This window comes from Mytilus californianus, unplaced genomic scaffold, assembly GCF_021869535.1.
Source record: "Mytilus californianus isolate M0D057914Y unplaced genomic scaffold, xbMytCali1.0.p SCAF_5, whole genome shotgun sequence".
Classification (NCBI taxonomy): domain Eukaryota; kingdom Metazoa; phylum Mollusca; class Bivalvia; order Mytilida; family Mytilidae; genus Mytilus; species Mytilus californianus.
Window position 1 is genome coordinate 13,121,381 of NW_026262701.1, and position 19,427 is coordinate 13,140,807.

The window sequence follows — 19,427 nt, forward strand, 5'->3', positions numbered from 1 at the left end:
TCTAATATTACTACAATGATTTATTTATTTCGTAAATAATTATGTTTTCCATTCGTTTGATGTATTTGAGCTTTTGATTTTGCCATTTGTTAAGAAACTTTTCGTTTTGAATTTTCCTTATTAATGTATTGAATTTAATGAATGGCATTGGGGCAATGTGATATTGAAATTATTTATCAATTATGTTTTGGGAAGTTATGCAACATCTTTCACCTATATTTTATGCTATATTTGTACTCGATATTTGATGATGATTTTATTACATGATGATAAATAGAGTCAGAGGAAACCAAAGGGACATTGAAAGCTCGTATGTCGAAGAGACCCTAACATGGAATGGAACAATAGGAAAGAAGACGAAAAGACAAACAAGTCAACATATAGAGAGAAACACTCCTATGAAACTGGGTTAATATCAGGTGATTCAGAAGGACAATCATCATCATTTTACTAACTCAGAGGGGGGTGGACAGCTTTTGAGGGAGGTGGGAGGTTTGGGGGGGGGGGGGGAGGGGAGAAATGTATCCCCTGTCCACCCCTCTATTCAATACAGATGATATTGTGTATCACAAATTTAATTTTTTTAAAGTAAATCATGCAGTAAAAATGGAAAAATAATTAAATATCAATCGAACAAAACATCAACTGTAGACTGCATGGTGCCAACTAGATGTGTTTCGTATTTTTTCATTGGGTTGCTGTTTCATACATATTGACCTTGCAAAATCAAAATGATATTGTTTACCCCTTCCCTTAGTAAAGTTTATACAGAGTATTTTTGTAATAAGCTTATCAGACAAAATGTTAAAGTACAATTCCGTGCATCAAATTTGTTATTTGTTTCAGCTTACTTCTCATTCAATGTACACTAATCAATTGATAATTGCCTCCGCATGTTGGTTACACAGTTTGTGTGTCATTGAGTGTACTGTGTATTTACCAGCTTTTGTGAAGTTGTAAACTATATTAAATTTCATTCTATATCAGAGCGATCAACAAACAGAACCTAAATTATTAAGTGCGTTCGTAGGAAAACAAGATGAAATTAAAAGGACGATTAAAAAAGAAAAATTCTGAAAACTTTGAAACCGGATTTTAGGAGCATATAAAAGAGCACTTCTCGAGAGGCATATCATATTGTAGAGAAGAGATACTAGCAAATACTGTAAGTAAACAAACGTCGAATTTATATTCATTTGGGTTAAGTTGTGTTTTCGAATTTACTCCATAAGCTTTTGCTTTCGTTATGTAGATATGACAAATATTTCCGTATCTTTTTAGTTGCAGTATTTTAAACTTTAACAATTTACGAAATCATGAAGATTGCAGTGGCATTATCTATTCTGTTGGTCGTGTACGTGGAAACTGCACCTGAAGTGAGTATTATTTTCCTTTTATGATTACTTTCAATTAGTTGGCCTACCTGCCCATAATGAAAAAAGAAGACATGTTCGTCATCTTTGAATTTGATTTGGCTTTCCAACTGAGTTTAATTGTACTGTCACGTAACGTTGTTATTTTAGCGGTATTTAAACATTGCCATATAAGCGGGAGGTTTGCCTAGCCATAAAACCAGGTTTAGGCCACCATTTATTCTTAAAATGTTCTGTACCAAGTCAGGAATATAGCAGTTGTTATCAAATAGTTCGTTTCTATGTATGTTTGTATTTGATGCAGTTCAGTGTTTCTGTTGTTCCGTTGTCTTCCTCTTATAGTTGATGTGTTTCCCACGGTTTTAGTTTGTAACCCGGAATGTTTTCGCTTACTCGATTTATGACTATTGAACAGCGGTATACTCCTGTTGCCTTATTTTAATTCGAGCGTCACTGATAAGTATTATGAAGACGAAACTGCGTCTGATGTACCAAATTAGAACCTTGGTTTCTTCGATGATGTTATACATTCAAACATTTTGCAACAATGTTACATTAATTCACAAAATCAAATTGGTTTTCTTAGCTGCCTGTTGCTATAACAAAAGTTTTGGTATATAGTTGCGAATGTTGAGATAAAATGTTAACGGCCCCCGTTTATATTACGAGATTAATTCCTATTGTTACGACTTATTGATCTTAGATGTTGTTTTGGACAGTCTTTTATTCAGTTTTAAGGATGATAATCTGCCATATATAAAATTGCAGTTTTGGTCATTTTCTAAATCTTTACAATTTGTAGAATGTTTAACAAATACGACATAAAATTGCTTTAAGCTTTGAAGTGTGAACATCTTGAAAATTGCTTTGATATATAATTCAGTCAGGAAAATTAACCATAACCCTTCATCTAAAGCGCAAGCGCATATCATTTCATTTGATACACAGTCAAAGTGTTGCGAATATGACGTTTATAATCACAAAAATGCATTTGTCGAAGCCACTTTCAATTTATTTAATTTTTCTGTAACATTTGTAATGTAAGTCTTATTGTTTCATCACTGCTATTGTTCATTTCTGTAGGTAAATCATCTGATTGAAATTGATCATCAGGGTCAGGAAATACATATGGATGTTATACATGATACTATCGACAAAACTGTCATTGCAGTCATTGGCGATGTTTCTAAGTACAAGAATGGGATACCAACAGTGAATTTCCATGATTATAACACGGTAAGCATAGACTTTGGGTTTCTAAAATACAGAATAAAGTTTAAAACTTTCAAATATAACAATCTTTTATCGAGACATATTAAAACAAATATGTAACAGGACACGCATAACAATGAAGTATGAATAAGCAAAGGAATAGAAATCAGTGGAAGAGGCAACAAACAGCAAAGTGAAGAAAACAGTATCAAAGAGAGACACAGCAGTAAAACAACAGTTTACAGTGAATTAAAAATCGATAAACACGAACATAAAAATTGGGGTTGTTTCGGAAGAATGGTTTCTTCTCTACGCGTGGCACATGTGTTCTTATTTATTGAAAGTAGTTATTCTGTTATAAGTTGCATTACGTGAAGTCCCAATCAGAGATGTGTCTTCGATTAGTGAAACATTTCGTGTCATCTCCGACACAGATATTCCAAACTGTTCAACAAAATATAAGGCGTCTGAAAAACTTTCGAAGGGATGTATTTTTCTATTCAAAATTCTATGCACAATTGCTTCTTTTAAAGCAGCATACCTCTATCAAGGCAATCATAATTCAAAATGCAAAGTTCTTTAATATCGTGCAAACTAGATATGTATTTGACAGCGCTGATGGATGTTACTACAAAGAACTGGAAACTCCTAACTGACAAAAATAAAATCATCTCTTTTGTCGTAAATTGTAGCTCACGGCATCAATCTGAAGATGTTTGTCACGATATAAATCAGATTTATCTTTATCTATGTATTTCAAGATCAATGGATTAAATGCAATCAACTTAATCACTAAAGTTTGATAATGCCAGAATTCTGGTGGTTGTCATCGGTTGCTGTTGTTATATAAAAAGAATATGTGGTTTGATTGCCAATGAGACAACTCTTCACAAGAGACCAAATGACACAGAAATTAACAACTATAGGTCACCGTACGGTTTGCAACAATGAACAAAGCCCATTCCGCAAAGGCAGCTATAAAAGGCCCCGAAATGACAAATGTAAAACAATTCAAACGAGAAAACTTACGGCCTAATTTATGTACAAAAAAATGAACGTAAAAAAAAATGTAACACAGCAACAAACGACAACCACTGAATTACAGGTTCCTGACTTGGGACAGGCACATACACACAGAATGTGGCGGGGTTAAACATGTTAGAGGGATCTCAACCCTCCCCTAACCTGGGACAGTGGTGTAACAGTACAACATAAGTGAAGGCAACAAAAGTATACCGCTGTTCGAAAGTCATAAATCGATTGAGACAACAATAAATCCGGGTAACAAACTAAAACCGAGGGAAACACATCAACTATGAGAGGAAAACATCGAAACAACAGAAACACTGAAGTGAACAAAAAACAAACGACAATGCAACACACACAGAAACGAAATATAAGATAACAACTGCCATTTTCACGACTTGGTACAAAAATGGTGGGTTGAACCTGGTTTTGTGGCTAGCCGAACCTCGCATTTTTATGGCAATGATAAATATAACACTAAAATGATACATTGTACCATTACATGACAGGAACAAGTACAAATAAATGCAATTACATTCAGGACAGAGAAATACGCAAATAAACAATACAATAGTACATTTCGACATGCTAAACACAGAATAAAAACGAACACACAAAACAACATAGTGCAGCAAACAAAACAGCACAACAGAACCACGAACTGTCTTTCACACGACTGGGTCAACGCCGCAAAAGTGACGTCACAGGTAAATTTCTAAAAATTTTTGATACTGTTCAAGAACGAACTATAAAAATCATTTGAAAAAGGCTTAACTCATCAGATGAATACAAATAGAAATACATCTAACAAAAACACATAGTGGACGTTACGGGTACTTGTACATCCCAACATCAAAAAGACTCTAAGTACAGATATTAGAGTACTCGCAGTGCAGTTACTGACAGCTAGTTCAAAGCCAATAACAACTAACAAAAAAAAAATCATGCATCTAATTGATTTTATCATTAAGCAGGCCTTTGGTTTTTTTTCTTTTTCTGAAATGTTTCATGCCTTGGTATCACAAAGCTTACAATATGATATTGGTTTCGCTCATTGTTGAACTATGCGTCCTACTGTTGGTTTCTGGTGGAAAAATGTCTTACAGGCAAACATACCATATTTTTTTTGAAATTTGGTCACAAACAGGAGGTTCAATATTCTTCAAAGATTTGAAGGACACATAAGAATTTCAGTCTAAAATTAAATCTGACATGATGTTGAGTCAGCCTTTACATCTATGTCTTTGATATCAATTCGTTCTATTTTTTTATAATGAAATCGGTATGAATCATCATATAAAAAGTGCTGCTTGTAATTCAATGTGTTAAGAAATACTACGTAAAAGTAACTGTGTCATTGATATTTCAGGGTTACGGAGTACTAAAGAACATTAACAAAAAAGCGTGTATCTTAACAAAAACACCCGTTCCCATGGGAACAGACGAAAAGTACAGAATTGTAAGTCTTATCATTTAAGCTTTATATGCCTTTCCCTAATCAAATAATCATTCCCTATTTAATTTTAAATAAACAAATAGTGATGAAATATGTGTCCTTTAAACTTTTTTGACAGCGCAGTTTTATTTGATATCTGATTTATTGTCGCGGAATTAGTGTTATGATCAGAGACAACAAAGAAAACGGTATGCTATCATATTATGTTAGCATATATATTTGTATATATACTTACGTTAAAGATAGATGGTTTTCTAGGCTGCTCGGCTTAATGCAATAAAGTATATACACATACACAAACAAATTGATTTTTTGTTTAAACTAAACGATTGCACACAAAACTTATGAAGTCATTGACATAATGTATTATAATTTCACAGGGTGTTACCACTGAAGTCCATGATCATTTCCTAAAGATAATTCCTGTAAAAATGTTATATGATGACGTCAAAGCTTTAGCAGGAGAAAGGCCATCATCGTTTTGTAAAGACTACACGACACTGTATGCTGAAGTTACGCCAGTGAACAAACCCAGTAGACAGAAAAGAGGTACTTTATGTGGATTATCTTTCATCAGAAGATTTCCAAGTTGCATTGCATAGGCAAACTAGAAAAAAGTCAAGTTGACTATGTATTCCTCAATTACATAGAAAAAAAAACATTTAAAAATTTTGATTAGAATAAGGCTTTTTTAGTATTTATTTTTTTTCAGATAATGTAAATTCAAAGACTTGTAATTTCTGTATTTTACATTTTACAAAATATAATTACATAATATGTTAAGAATACGGTATTTTTAGTATTAAATTTTTTCAGATAATGTAAATTCATAGAATTGTAATTTCTGTATTTTACATTTTAAAAAATATAAAATTTCAATAATTGTTGGACATCAATTCGTGTGTATGATATTTCATGAAACGATTAGGAAACTACAGTAATTTGAGAAATAATTTTTTTAATTGAAGGTACCAAATTAGAGGACGCAGACACTGACGATGGTAGGTTTAAGATAGTTAAATCACTTAATTCATGTTAAATAACCTACGGTTGAACTAAGAAAAAAAATTTGATAAAATGTTTAAATATCAAATAATCGACAAACCTTCTAGTAGTGCTTCCTATTTAAGCATTTACCAGTCACCTGCTTGCATTTAATATAGAATGATAGATTGTGGGTTACAGCGTATATATTTGAGTGTGTGCTCAACACCGTTTAGTAACCAATCATTCTATGTTATATTTAACTATTATAAATATATACATGATATAGTAACAAACTGGGCAAACAGCTTTATCAGTCATCAGTTTTCTACACATGCCATGATTTGAATGTCTAGCTTAACCATTGAAAAAGCAAGTAAATGAAGCTAATAGTGATTTCAAAGTCTAGCTAGCAAACATTCTAACTTGAATTTATTATTTTTTGATCATTTATATTTGATTTTATAAAATAGACACGAAAGATGCCAAAGGAACATTCAAACTCATTAGTCAAAATAAACTGACAACGCCATGGCAAAAATGGAAAATACCAAAAGACAAACAACAGTATACAAAACATAATATAGAAAACTCAAGATTGAGCAACAAGAACCCCACCAATAACCGGGGGTGATCTCAGGTGATCTGGAAGGATACACAGATCCTGTTCCAGCTGTGACACCCGTCGTGTTACTCAATGTAAGTGCAAGCCCGGTGATAAGTCTAATACGGTAGGCTACATTCGGGTCACAAGGATTATATTGCAATATTGAAAATACATATATTCCTTCGAATTTTGATATGATAATGATTCTTTTTTTTTTTACAATTGTATCACATATATATTAAATATTATATATATATTATATATTATTATCCTCTTATATTTGATGCGTTTCCCTCGGTTTTGGTTTGTGAACCGGATTTGTTTTTATCTCTATCGATTTATGAGTTTCGAACAGCGGTATACTACTGTTGCCTTTATGTATGAAAGAAAATGTTAACTTCTAACAAGTGTCATTACAGAATATATTGACATGCATTCACGTATGATTTTCAATGAGATAATTATCTCTAAAGACCAATAATCAAAATGTGAACAATAAATAACCGTACCGTATAATTAGTTTGAAAAGGCACAAGGATTACAAAATACGAAACAACTCAAAAGAGAAAACCAACGGCATGGTTCTACAAAACACGAACAACAGTCATATGGCAGACGATTTAATTAAAAACGATAACTACTAATTCACATGCGCCTGGCTTGGGACAGTTACATACATAATGTGGTCAAGCATGCTTATGAGCGCTTAATCTTTTCCCTTAAATGTGACGGATGTGTAAAATAATAACATAAGAGCTGACTGTAAAATCAATCGGAAAGAGCTTGTTCCTTCTGTTTGGTACTTATCACAAAGATAATGACAGATAGATAAAGGAAACCCGGCAGAGATCTTAGAGTAGTCGAAATTATTAAAAGGTAATTCACAGCCAAATTATAACTAATTAATAAAATATGTTTTCTCAGACTAAATTGAACATTTATCTAGGAAAAAAGTTGCATTTTGCGCCAATAATGAAATCAATTCATGAGCTCTCATTCAGCAACAAAGCATCACCAGTTAAAACAAACCACACCCACTTACTCACATATTGTTGTCAATATTATGAAATTCTATGCGACTATCATACAAGTGATAGGCTAAGCTAGCTATAAAACCAGGTTTATTCCACCATTTTCTACATAAGGAAATGCCTGTACCAAGTCAGGAATATGAAAGTTATTTTCCGTTCGTTTGATGTGTTTGAGCTTTTGATTTTGCCATTGGATAAGAGACTTTATGGTTGGAATTGTCCTTGGAGTTCGGTATTTTTGTTATTTTACTTTTTTTGGTTAAATGTGCACAGTGTATTAAAAGTTTATTTCCCATTTTGTATAGTTGCTAGGAACTGGTGTCTATTTTCCCGTTGTGCGTTTCGTTTATCAGCATTTAATGCCGCCTTAGATGCATCTGAAAAATGAACGAAGACCTGCTAGTAGACCTGATACAGACTGTGATTAACTATCGAAATATGATTAATTGAAATGACTTTAAAATGTTCAAAGAATGACAATTGCTTTTAGTGGGTATCCGAACATACATACTTTATGTACTTTATGTGTATAATTAAAAAAAAATGATACTGAATACTGTTGTTTCTAGCCTTCATTCATCTTCCATAATATTGTTATTGTCAATAACAATGTATCAGGTTCTTCGCTTTAGGTGCAATATCACCAAATCATAGTACGTCACACCCGGTTTCATACGAAAATGGTCGAAAAAAATATTTCCTTGATTTGGACAGTTGTAGGAAATTAACCCTGTATTTCATTGAGAAAAAAAATTCTGAGTCATAAACATATATCTTGGATGTTTAAAAGCACCATTCTTTTTTATTTGCTGTTTCTATAAAATATTTAAGGACTTTAAGGTGCTATGGTCACTACAGCTTATTAACAGGGAAAAAAAGCCTGAAAATATGATAGGTTTACTTCCGGTGATATTTATTATCTTATATGAAACGAAATGTTATGTGAAATTTTCACTGTAGTACTGCACCGGTTCAAACTTTACTCATGCCAAATATTTCTATATTTGAAACATAGATAAATTCTGCAGATTTTTTTGAAAAGTGCCAATTTTACAAAGACTAATAGGGGAAGTCAATGGTGGTATTACTCCTTTACGAGAGCTCATTTCTTGCTATCTACAAGTCATGTACAATAAAATGATTTTTAAATATTTACTCAATTATATAAGTTTCCATCTATTGTTTTAATGAGCTTTTGATAAGCAAATTGCACAAAACGCCGACTTTAAATATTTTATGTACATCGTACATGTATATACATATATAAACGGAAAGTACAAAAAATCGGTGCAAAGATATTGTTGAGACGGAAACACTTAAAAATGTTTAACACACCGCTAAAATTAGTAGGAATGCCACACACCCCAAAGTAGTGACATAATGTAGGACGACAAGAACCGCATCTCATGCAAATCCAGGTTTTCAATTGTTATTACACTAGTTCTTGAACTCATATGAAGCAGAATTGTCAAACAATTTCTTAATGACACGAAAATGGATCTGCTAGAATTTGTAAATCTTATAGATATAGTTATCAAGTACTCGTACACGCTAATCCTTTTTTACATCAAGAACTTACATATGTAACTGTTAACTTGAAATCAAGGATATTGCAAACTATGTTCTGTCAATGATTGTACCACACGAAGCCAAAAAAGAAAAAGACCGTTGATTAATTGTTTATTGATTGATCAACTTACAGTGGCAAATAGTTCGTGTATTACAGAACAGATTAACAAAACATCAATAGGCAGATTCTGCAAAGTGTGTTGACTAGGACAAAGGGTATTATCTTTAGACTGCAACCGGAAAAAGGGTTTAGATAGGGAAAGCCATTTGGAATAGCAACCACCACCTACACACCTCCAAAAAAAGTTCTTCAACATGTAGAGATTACACTACCTTCATGAAGCGTCCAAACGGACGTGATCGCATATTTTATATATCCCAGAAATCTTTATCATGGGATTTACCGAAGATTTGAAAAATTCAAGGTGACCAAATTTTTTTACCTCTGTCATCCTCCCCCCTAAAAACGGGGTGAAAGGTGTCCGATAGAATGAAAAGTTCTTGATCCACTAGTGGCATCCGTCTAGTTGCTCATGTCAAGTACAAGAAAACTCATACCCATTTGTTTACAAAAAAAAACGTGTTTCACTGTTAATATGAACTATTTATCTTAGGGTGTGTATACTAAAATTAAAAAAAAGATATGTTAAGAGTACACATACAATCTCCTTTCTCGTGCTATTGAATTCTCCACCTTAACAGAATATTTTCTGAATCTACACTTGAAGACATTTTGAAAGATATAGTCCGACTTAGAAATTATTTGAATAAACAAATAGTCGATGTAAATCTGCTTCAGAAAAGAAAGAGAGAAAAACACCGAGTCAATGAAAATTACTTTCTTTGATTTATTCATTAACATTTTGGTCAATGTGTTTTCAAAATGTGACATTCCTAAGGGAACTGAATGGGCCTTTCTAAGCAACTTCTTTTTTATTTGTTTAAGGAGGACTTCATACACGAATTTTTCACGAATGAAAAGAAGTTAATATTTTCTTAAAAAGTAACATCATGTTCCGCTAGTTTGATGAATAAAGGCAACAGTAGCATAAATTGATTGAGAAAAAAAAAACAAATCTACATTACACACTAAAACTGAGGGAAACACATCAAATATAAGAGAACAACGACACAACAGAAACTCAACACTAAAATGCAACACACACAGAAACGAACTAAAATATAACAATGGCCATTTTCCTGACTTGGTACATGACATTTTAATAAAAAAAAAAAATGGTGGGTTGAACCTGGTTTTGTGGCTAGCCAAACCTCCCGCTTTTATGGCAATGTTAAATATAATATTAAAATGACAAGATTACATGACAGGACTACAACACACATAAATGGGAGAACATACAGGACAGAAACACGCACAAATAATATCTATCAAAAGGTACCAGGCTTATAATGTATACGCCAGACGCGCATTTCGTCTACATAAGACCCATCAGTGACGCTCAGATCAAAAAAGTTTGAAAGCCAAAACAAGTACAAAGTTGAAGAGCATAGAGAACCAAAAGTTCCAAAAAGTTGTGCCAAATACGGCTAAGGTTATATGCCTGTGATAAGAAAATCCTTAGTATTTAGAATAATTGATACTTTTGCAAACAGTAAATTTATGAAAATGACTATATAATAGATATACATGTTAACACCGATGTGGTGCCTAACTACAGAATAAAAACGAATACGTAAAACAACCGAAATCAGCACATAACAAAGGCACAGCCGGACAAAGTATTGTATGGTAGCCGAAGAAATCGACAATGTGACGTCACATTTAAATTACTATAAATTTCCAAAAAAATAGGATAGAGTTCAAGATTAGGTTTGTAATACTGATATAACATGTATTTATAACAATGAAAATTACAATACTTATTAATATAAAAATGTAGTAGTTATTAATTGTATTATCAAGCTATGTCGGTATTTCTTCTAAATCAAACTGTAAACCAAATACATCGTGTAAATTTAGTTGGCCGAAATTAAAATCTTATAAATGAAATAGGTGATTCATTATCTTTACCGTAACACACATATAGATCAGAAAAAATAAAATATACAACTACAAACGATAAGACATTTGACAAAATCCGATGGGAATAACAAATATAACATCAAAACTAAATACATGGATTTTGGATAGAAAAATCCGTGATACGTCTTATAGCAATGCGAATTCACACTCAGCAAAACAGTCACAATCGGGAATAAGTCACGTTCGGTACTTAAAATATAAGATGATGTAATGGCAAACCACAATCTAACACGTGGTAAAAATGTCCTTTTTCAGTTTGGACAAAGACACATCGTATGAATCAACCAATTCGTGATGGTGTCCATAAAATTTACGGAGTGTCATTTTTAATCTGTCCTCCTCATAACTTTGTTGGAGCAGTTTCTGCATTAGGAGCACACTCCTGTATATGTCGTCTGTATAGTGTGAACACGACGAGCATAACGTATCAACTGAGATATGTAAACACCATACGAAGGGACAGCGGGTATGTTACTGCTGAGACATGGGAAGTTGAAATCGTCCCGTTTATCATAGATTTTCGTGTGAAGTCGTCCATCTGTGTCAATATTGAGGAAAAGATCAAGGTATGAAGCAGTCCTTCTAGTATCAGTAGTATCCTTTATTTCAAGTTCACTGGGATATATGAGATGTAAATATTGGCTGAAATATATTTGATTGCATACATCCAATATGTGTCAACTTAAGGATACCACAAATACAAAAAAGTCTGTCTGAAAACTAAAATCCTCTTATAATTGAATAATTCATACATCGTGGAATATATTGAATGCATCAATCCAATAGAGTAAAAAGTAAAAAACACCACAAATATAGTTGATACTACTTCATATATTGAACTACTTCTAGAAATTAACAGTGATATTTGGATCGGAATTTAACTTTACAACATTCGCCAAATTGAACTTTTCTTTTTTATATAAGGCTGTGAGCTCGTAAATATTAATTAGAAATATTAAAAAAAAAACATGAGTGGGTCTATAAACACTTATGTTACATCTATCTCAAAGATCTAAGGCACCATGACAAATATATTGTTCCCGCAAATAAAGCCCCGAATATCATTTTCGGTGTGTGTAAATCACATTACATAAATTGTTTGATAACGAAATAAGGTATTGACAATTCACTTGGACACTCAATATATTCCCAAACGACATTTACCAAGGAGGAAACCATGAAAAATTATAGGTCAGTTTCTTGTTCCTTCGTAATTTAAGCCAAGGAGGAACAACGTTAAATTCTTTTAGAGTACTGGATACCAAAATACATAAGTGTCTTCAGAAACAACATATATTGCTGGATCTGCCAAGTGCTCCAGGAAACCTCTTTCCTCCAAACTTTAAACACAATGGTATTATCAGGCAAAGTCGGGCTTCGAATTTACTGAGTCGTTGTGAATCATATGTTAATACTAAATAATCGAAAGATATGTTTGAGTACATACAATTGAAGTCTCTTTCCTCTAGCAATAGAAAAGAATTGCAAAATTACCGAACTCTAAGGAAAATTCAATGAAAGGAAGGTCTATATAATTTGACTAATTCAAACGTTATCAACCAAATGAACGACTACAAAACAACTGTCATATTTCTTACTTGGTACAAAAAAAATTTCCAAACCAAATGGTGTGATAAACCTGGTTTAATAGTTTACTAAACCTCCACTAATATGACAAATGTTTATTGTTGCGTTTTATTGAAAAAATGGAATAAAACAGACTCTACAGACATAAAAAAGGTGAACATGACAAAAATTGGAATCCAGCGGTCTAAACTATGTAAACATTCTTCACATACACACACACACAACTGACTAAAATATACTAAACAAACACAGACGCCAACAAAAAGTTTTTGTAGTTGACAGTAAATTGACAAAGACGCCGATAAAAAAGTGTATGTAGTTTATAGTTCATAAAAAATAAAGTACTCCCTTGCTGGATAAAGTCAAATTAAGTAAAATAGAAATACAACGGTAAACAAAATGGAAATAACACTTTATAAACCTCATGAGTCCGAATAACATGAAAATGGTTTACTTCTTTACATCGTGCACTAGTTAAACATATTATAAACTTATAGACAAATTGAAAGAACTAGTTCAGCTTTTTTTCATGAAAAAAATGGACAATGTAGATACAAATATATTGTTTTTGGGAGGGATAAATCATACTTTGTAAAAGAAAATTGAGAACACATCAACAACTGAACTTGAAATAAAGGATACAAAATATATACTATTAAGTCGGCCTAAATTGACAATTAGGTTCGGATGAGAAAACAAAACGTTACGATAGAAGGTATGATAGGATATCATGAAAAGTTATAGGTCAGTTCCTTGTTCCTTCGTAATTTAAGCCAAGGAGGAACATCGTTATATTCTGTTAGAGTACAAGATACCAAAATACATAAATGTCCTCACAAACAACATATATTGCTGGATCTGCCAAGTGCTCCAGGAAACTTTTTTCCTCCAAACTTTCAACACAATTGTATTATCAGGCAAAGTCGGGCTTTAAATTTACTGACTCGCCGTGAATCATATGTTAATACTAAATAATCGAAAGATATGTTAGAGTACATACAATTTAAGTCTCTTTCCTCTAGCCATAAAAAAGAATGGCAAAAATACCGAACTCTAAGGTAAATTCAAAAAAGGAAGGTCCATACAATTTGACTAAATCAAACGTTATCAACCAAATGAACGACTACAAAAAAACTGTCATATTTCTTACTTGGTACAAAAATGTTCCAAATCAAATGTTGTGATAAACCTGGTGTAATAGTTTACTAAACCTCCACTAATATGACAACTGTTTATTGTTGCGTTATATTGACAAAATGGAATGAAACAGCCTCTACAGACATAAAAGGTGAATATGACAATAATTGGAATCCAGCGGTCTAAACTATGAAAACATTCATTACATACACACACACAACTGACTAAAATATACTACACAAACACAGACGCCAACAGAAAGCTTTTGTAGTTGACAGTTAATTGACAAAGACGCCGATAAAAAAGTGTTTGTAGTTGATAGTTCATAAAAAATAAAGTACACCCTTTCTGGATAAAGTCAAATTAAGTAAAATAGAAATACAACGGTAAACAAAATGGGAATAACACTTTAGAAACCTCATGAGTCCAAATAAAATGAAAATGGTTTACTTCTTTACATTGTGCACAAGTTAAACATTTTATAAACTTAAAGACAAATTGAAAAAACTTGTTTAGCTTTTTTTCGTGAATAAAATGGACAACGTAGATAAAAATATATTGTTTTTTTTGGGGATAAATCATACTTTGTAAAAGAAAATTGAGAACACATCAACAACTGAACATGAAATAAAGGATACCAAATATACTATTAAGTCGGCTTAAATTGACAATTAGGTTCGGATGAGAAAACAAAACTTTACGATAGAAGGAATGATTCAGCCTTCTTATTACTTTTTCTATGTTTCAACATTTCAGCAGCGCCTCAGTTTGGAATGATTAAAGATTTACCACTAGTCTGTTTTAGGATGCCTAATCATTGGTTATGACTCAATCGGTTTTAACTGGAGTAACACGACATATGTTTGAATATGAGTTTGAATATCCCTTTGGTATCTTTCGCTTCTCTTTTATGTCTCTTTTATTTCCTCTTATGGAGTAGAAGCTGCTAGCCCGTTGGAATCATTCGACTCTACTATTAGTTTTGTTTATTGACTCGGTTATTTTTTGTATAGTGCATTGTGAACTGTTTTTGTAGCTTGATCGGGAATAGAAATATAATAAACATTACCTGTCCTCAATCTTGGTTAATTCATTTTGCAATATGTATACCTAATTGAAGTATCGTTTAATTTGTCCTCTTCATGATTATCCAGAAATATGACACTGGACGTTAAGGAAATAACAATCAAGCAATCGTATTATATTTTGATTATATATATCTGGCCTTAGACATAATTTGGATGTCCCATTTCATATATCCAATTCAGAAATTAGTGTTTAAATTCTAACCATGTCTGTTTGAGGGCGATTTATTTATAAGCATGCATTTAGTCTTTAGCTTATCATTTGGTGAATTGGAAAGCTAGCTGTAGTCAACTCCTAAATTAGGATACTAAAGGAGTCTATCAGAAGAAATATTACAAGTCAAAGCTAATAATCCTTCCTCTTGTGCATGCCAAAGCATCATGACAAGTAACTAGAGTACAAAACATTTTGTCTTCAGCTATGTATTTTTGAAGGGTATATTCTTTAATAAGATATAAGAGGTACAGTAGTTTACCGATATAAATATCTCGTATGTCCATGTGACTATACAAACAAAGAATAAAAAATATGCAGTGAGAGCTGTAACTCCCTATAGATACCCACTATAGTTTTATAGTATCAAGGAGTACGAGTATAATCACACAAGGCCAAATTAATATTGCGTTAAAATTGTGTAACGAATATGGCTCTTAACAATTAGCTGATACATAACATGCACATAGGTTTTGCAGTTTATGTAAGGATAATTTGGTACAGACAAAGATCGAATACTAAATAGACAAGCACTATGCAAGATCAGAATGAGTGCACACATCCTAAAAAAAAAGAAACGGAAAGATATGCAGTTAATACTATACATAGATAAATCACGAAGATCGTGTTAACAATGCACGTTGGATAAAGTTGAAGATGGAGAACATTTTCTAAGTAATTCCCAATTTATAATCTCTTGAGAAAAGAGTTCTTTTTTTATTCTTAAAATGTCATGTATCAAGTCAGGAAAATGGCCATTGTTATATTTTAGTTCGTTTCTGTGTGCGTGTTGCATTTTAGTGTTGTGTTTCTGTTGTGTCGTTGTTCTCCTCTTATATTTGATGTGTTTCCCTCAGTTTTAGTTTGTAACCCGAATTGTTTTTTTCTCAATCGATTTATAAATTTCGAATAGCCATATACAACTGTTGCCTTTATCTATGATAAGATTTGATAAGTTGTTAAAAGTTTCGAAATGATGAACACAAATGCCAAGTTCAATTCGCTTTTTATTCAATATAACCTAGAGGTATAGAACATTATTGAAATTTATATTAATAAATGTTTTGAACTCAGAAAACTATCAATAAAGTACCGATATGTTTATATGTAACCCATTAAGAATATTTGACTGTAAGGACTATATACAAACTGTTATTTTACTTTTTTTGAGGCGATACCTTACGAGCCTATCAAGTCATGAAATTGATAACATAACAAACAGGCACGTATGTTCAAAACAGCATCATTCCGTTGTCGGCTGATGGTTGTCTTATTTAGGAAGGATCTGATAATAACATAAACGGGGATACCGTCAATTATATGGCTAGAGCTGTATTCCAACTTCATGTATAAAAAAGAAGAGGCGGTATGATTGCCAATTAGACAACTCTTCACAAGAGACCAAATGACGCAGAAATTAACAACTATAGGTCACCGAAGGCCCGAAGTGACAACTGAATGGCAGAATACTGAGACGACAAATTCACGCTCTGTTTCACGAAAGCAGGAAGAATATATACTTGTCTACCATTTAATATACGGATAGTTACAAACAGATCATACATGGTTACAAACAGATTTATACATAGCTACATACACATTCATACATAGTTACAAGCAGATTCGTACATTGTTACAAACACATACATACATAGTTACATACACATTCATACATAGTTACATCACATTCATACATAGTTACAAACAGATTCATACATAGTTACAAACCCATACATACGTAGTTACAACCATATACATACATAGTTACAAAAACATACCTACATACTTACAAACACATTCATATATAGTTACAAACAGATTCATACATAGTTACAAACAGATTTATACATAGCTATATACACATTCATACATAGTTACAAACAGATTCGTGCGTAGTTACAAACACATACATACGTAGTTAAAAACACATTCATACATAGTTGCAAACACATTCACACATAGTAACAAACAGATTTATGCATAGCTACATACACATTCATACATAGTTACAAACAGATTCGTGCATTGTTACAAACACATACATACATAGTTACAAACTCATTCATACATAGTTACAAACAGATTCATACATAGTTACAAACAGATTCATACATAGTTACAAACAGATTCATACATAGCTTACAAACACATTTACACATAGTTACAAACATATACATACATAGTTAAAAACAGATTCATACATAGTTACAAACAGATTCATACATGGTTAAAAACAGATTCATACATAGTTACAAACAGATTCAAACATAGCTACAAAAACATTCATACATGGTTATAAACAGATTCATACATAGTCACAAACAGATTCATACATAGTTACAAACCAATTCATACATAGCTATTAATCCAAGAATTCCAAGTAGTGAAGTTGAAATCGTGCTGTCGGCAGTCTTTAGTTTTCTATGTTGTGTTTTGTGTACTATTGTTTGTTGGTCTTTTTATTTTTAGCTATGGCGTTGTCAGTTTATTTTCGACTTATGGGTTTGAAAATCCCTCTGCTATGTTTCGCCTCTCTTTAACATTATCAATGATCTGTAGAATAAGGTCATGATTAGAAAGGGCACAAAATGACTAGTATAAAACAATTCAAACAGGAAAACCAGTCAAAGTCATATGAAACCTGTCATGCTGACACCTTAACAAAACAATCATTTCATACACCATACAAAGTTGACCGACTGCTTATGTTATCTGAGAAACGGACGTTAATCACTTGATTTTAACCTTGATCACTGATTGAAATGTCGAAGTTGGAAGGAACTCATACAACATAGATAGTTATTTCATTGATTTTTAAAAGTGAGAAATGCACATGACAGCAATCGCTTAACCAAGAAAAACGAGGTCCATGACAATGAACATATGAAAGAAGAACATTTCGTTACACAAGCCATCTTATAAAAAAATGACTGCTCCAGTTTTTACCCTCTAACATATAGAACTCTTCAAACGTTAACGACACCGACGTCGCTGTCGGGTTGTAATACGTATGTCTCTCATTCTGTTTCTTTTGTAGTCGAGACAAAAACGATAAAATATTTTCCATTAATATAACTTTACAAGAAAAAACGGCTAATCAAAAGTGTTGTCAGAACTTTCAAAGAAATCTTATTAGTCGATCGTCTTCAAGGTATCAATAAATAAAACAAACAATAAAAACTAAAACCTCCCAAAATCGACTACTAGTATTACTATAATATTTCGAAAATAAATATGTTTTCCATTCGTTTGACGTGTTTGAGCTTTTGATTTGGAATTTGTTAAGTGACTTTCCGTTTTGAATTTTCCTTCGAGTATTTTTGTTATTTGACTTTTTTCTCTTCAGTAAATGAAAATAAATACTGCACGACCACATAACGGAGTTAGTATATTAAAGTATTGAATTTAATGAATGGCACTGGGGCAATGTGATATTGAAAGTATTTATCAAATACGATTTATAATTCTTCATTATAAAAAATCATCAAGTGCATCTTTAACCTTATTTCTATAAACCAATCAATGTTCAATAGTATTAATTATGTGATGGGAAGTTATGCAACATTTTACACATATATCTTAAGCTACATTTCTACTATAATTATTCTTACCTATAATAACATGATTAAAACAAGAGGCAGAGGATACCAAAACTAACATCCAAAGCTCATAACACCCTAACATGGAATGGCACAATAGGAAAGATGACGAAAACACAAACAAGTAAACACCACATATATAGAGAACCAAAATTTAAGAAACACGAACTCCAACAAAACTGGATTGATATCAGGTGCTTCGGAAACACATTCATCATCATTTGACTCATTCAATACATATGCTATTGTAAATCACAAATTTAATTTTTCAATAAATCTTGCAGCCAAAATGGAACAATAATTAAGTTGATTGCAATATTAATCAAACAAAATATCAACTCTAGATTGCATTGTGCCAATTGGATGTCTTTCGTATTTTTTCATTTGGTTGCTGTTTTATATATATTTACCCGACAAAATCAAAAACATATTTTTTACCCCTTCAGGAAAGTTTATACAGAGTATTTTTATCAGACAGAATGTTAACAGTACAATCTCTTGCA

General features: G+C 32.2%; 1 protein-coding gene across 2 annotated transcripts; it reads left to right on the forward strand.

Moving 5' to 3' along the window:
* Positions 1 to 978: 978 nt before the first annotated feature.
* On the forward strand, positions 979 to 8,243 carry LOC127701606 (uncharacterized). 2 transcript variants are annotated; one of them, XM_052205564.1, is made up of 7 exons: positions 979 to 1,165; positions 1,282 to 1,376; positions 2,457 to 2,609; positions 4,981 to 5,070; positions 5,448 to 5,616; positions 6,036 to 6,068; positions 6,525 to 8,243. In XM_052205564.1, the coding sequence occupies exons 2-7, from the start codon at positions 1,317 to 1,319 to the stop codon at positions 6,683 to 6,685; spliced, it is 666 nt and encodes a 221-aa protein (XP_052061524.1). In that variant the 5' UTR covers positions 979 to 1,165; positions 1,282 to 1,316; the 3' UTR covers positions 6,686 to 8,243. The 2 variants fall into 2 exon arrangements, with proteins under 2 accessions (XP_052061524.1, XP_052061525.1); XM_052205565.1 differs by having other exon boundaries at positions 1,011 to 1,165; positions 7,995 to 8,243.
* Positions 8,244 to 19,427: the final 11,184 nt, after the last annotated feature.

Bases quoted from the DNA above. Each gene is read 5' to 3' on its own strand.
- LOC127701606 (XM_052205564.1), top strand. From the start codon at position 1,317: ATGAAGATTGCAGTGGCATTATCTATTCTGTTGGTCGTGTACGTGGAA. The intron at 5,617-6,035 runs GTACTTTATGTG...TTTTAATTGAAG, and splicing joins ACCCAGTAGACAGAAAAGAG to GTACCAAATTAGAGGACGCA. The intron at 6,069-6,524 runs GTAGGTTTAAGA...TTTATAAAATAG, and splicing joins GGACGCAGACACTGACGATG to ACACGAAAGATGCCAAAGGA.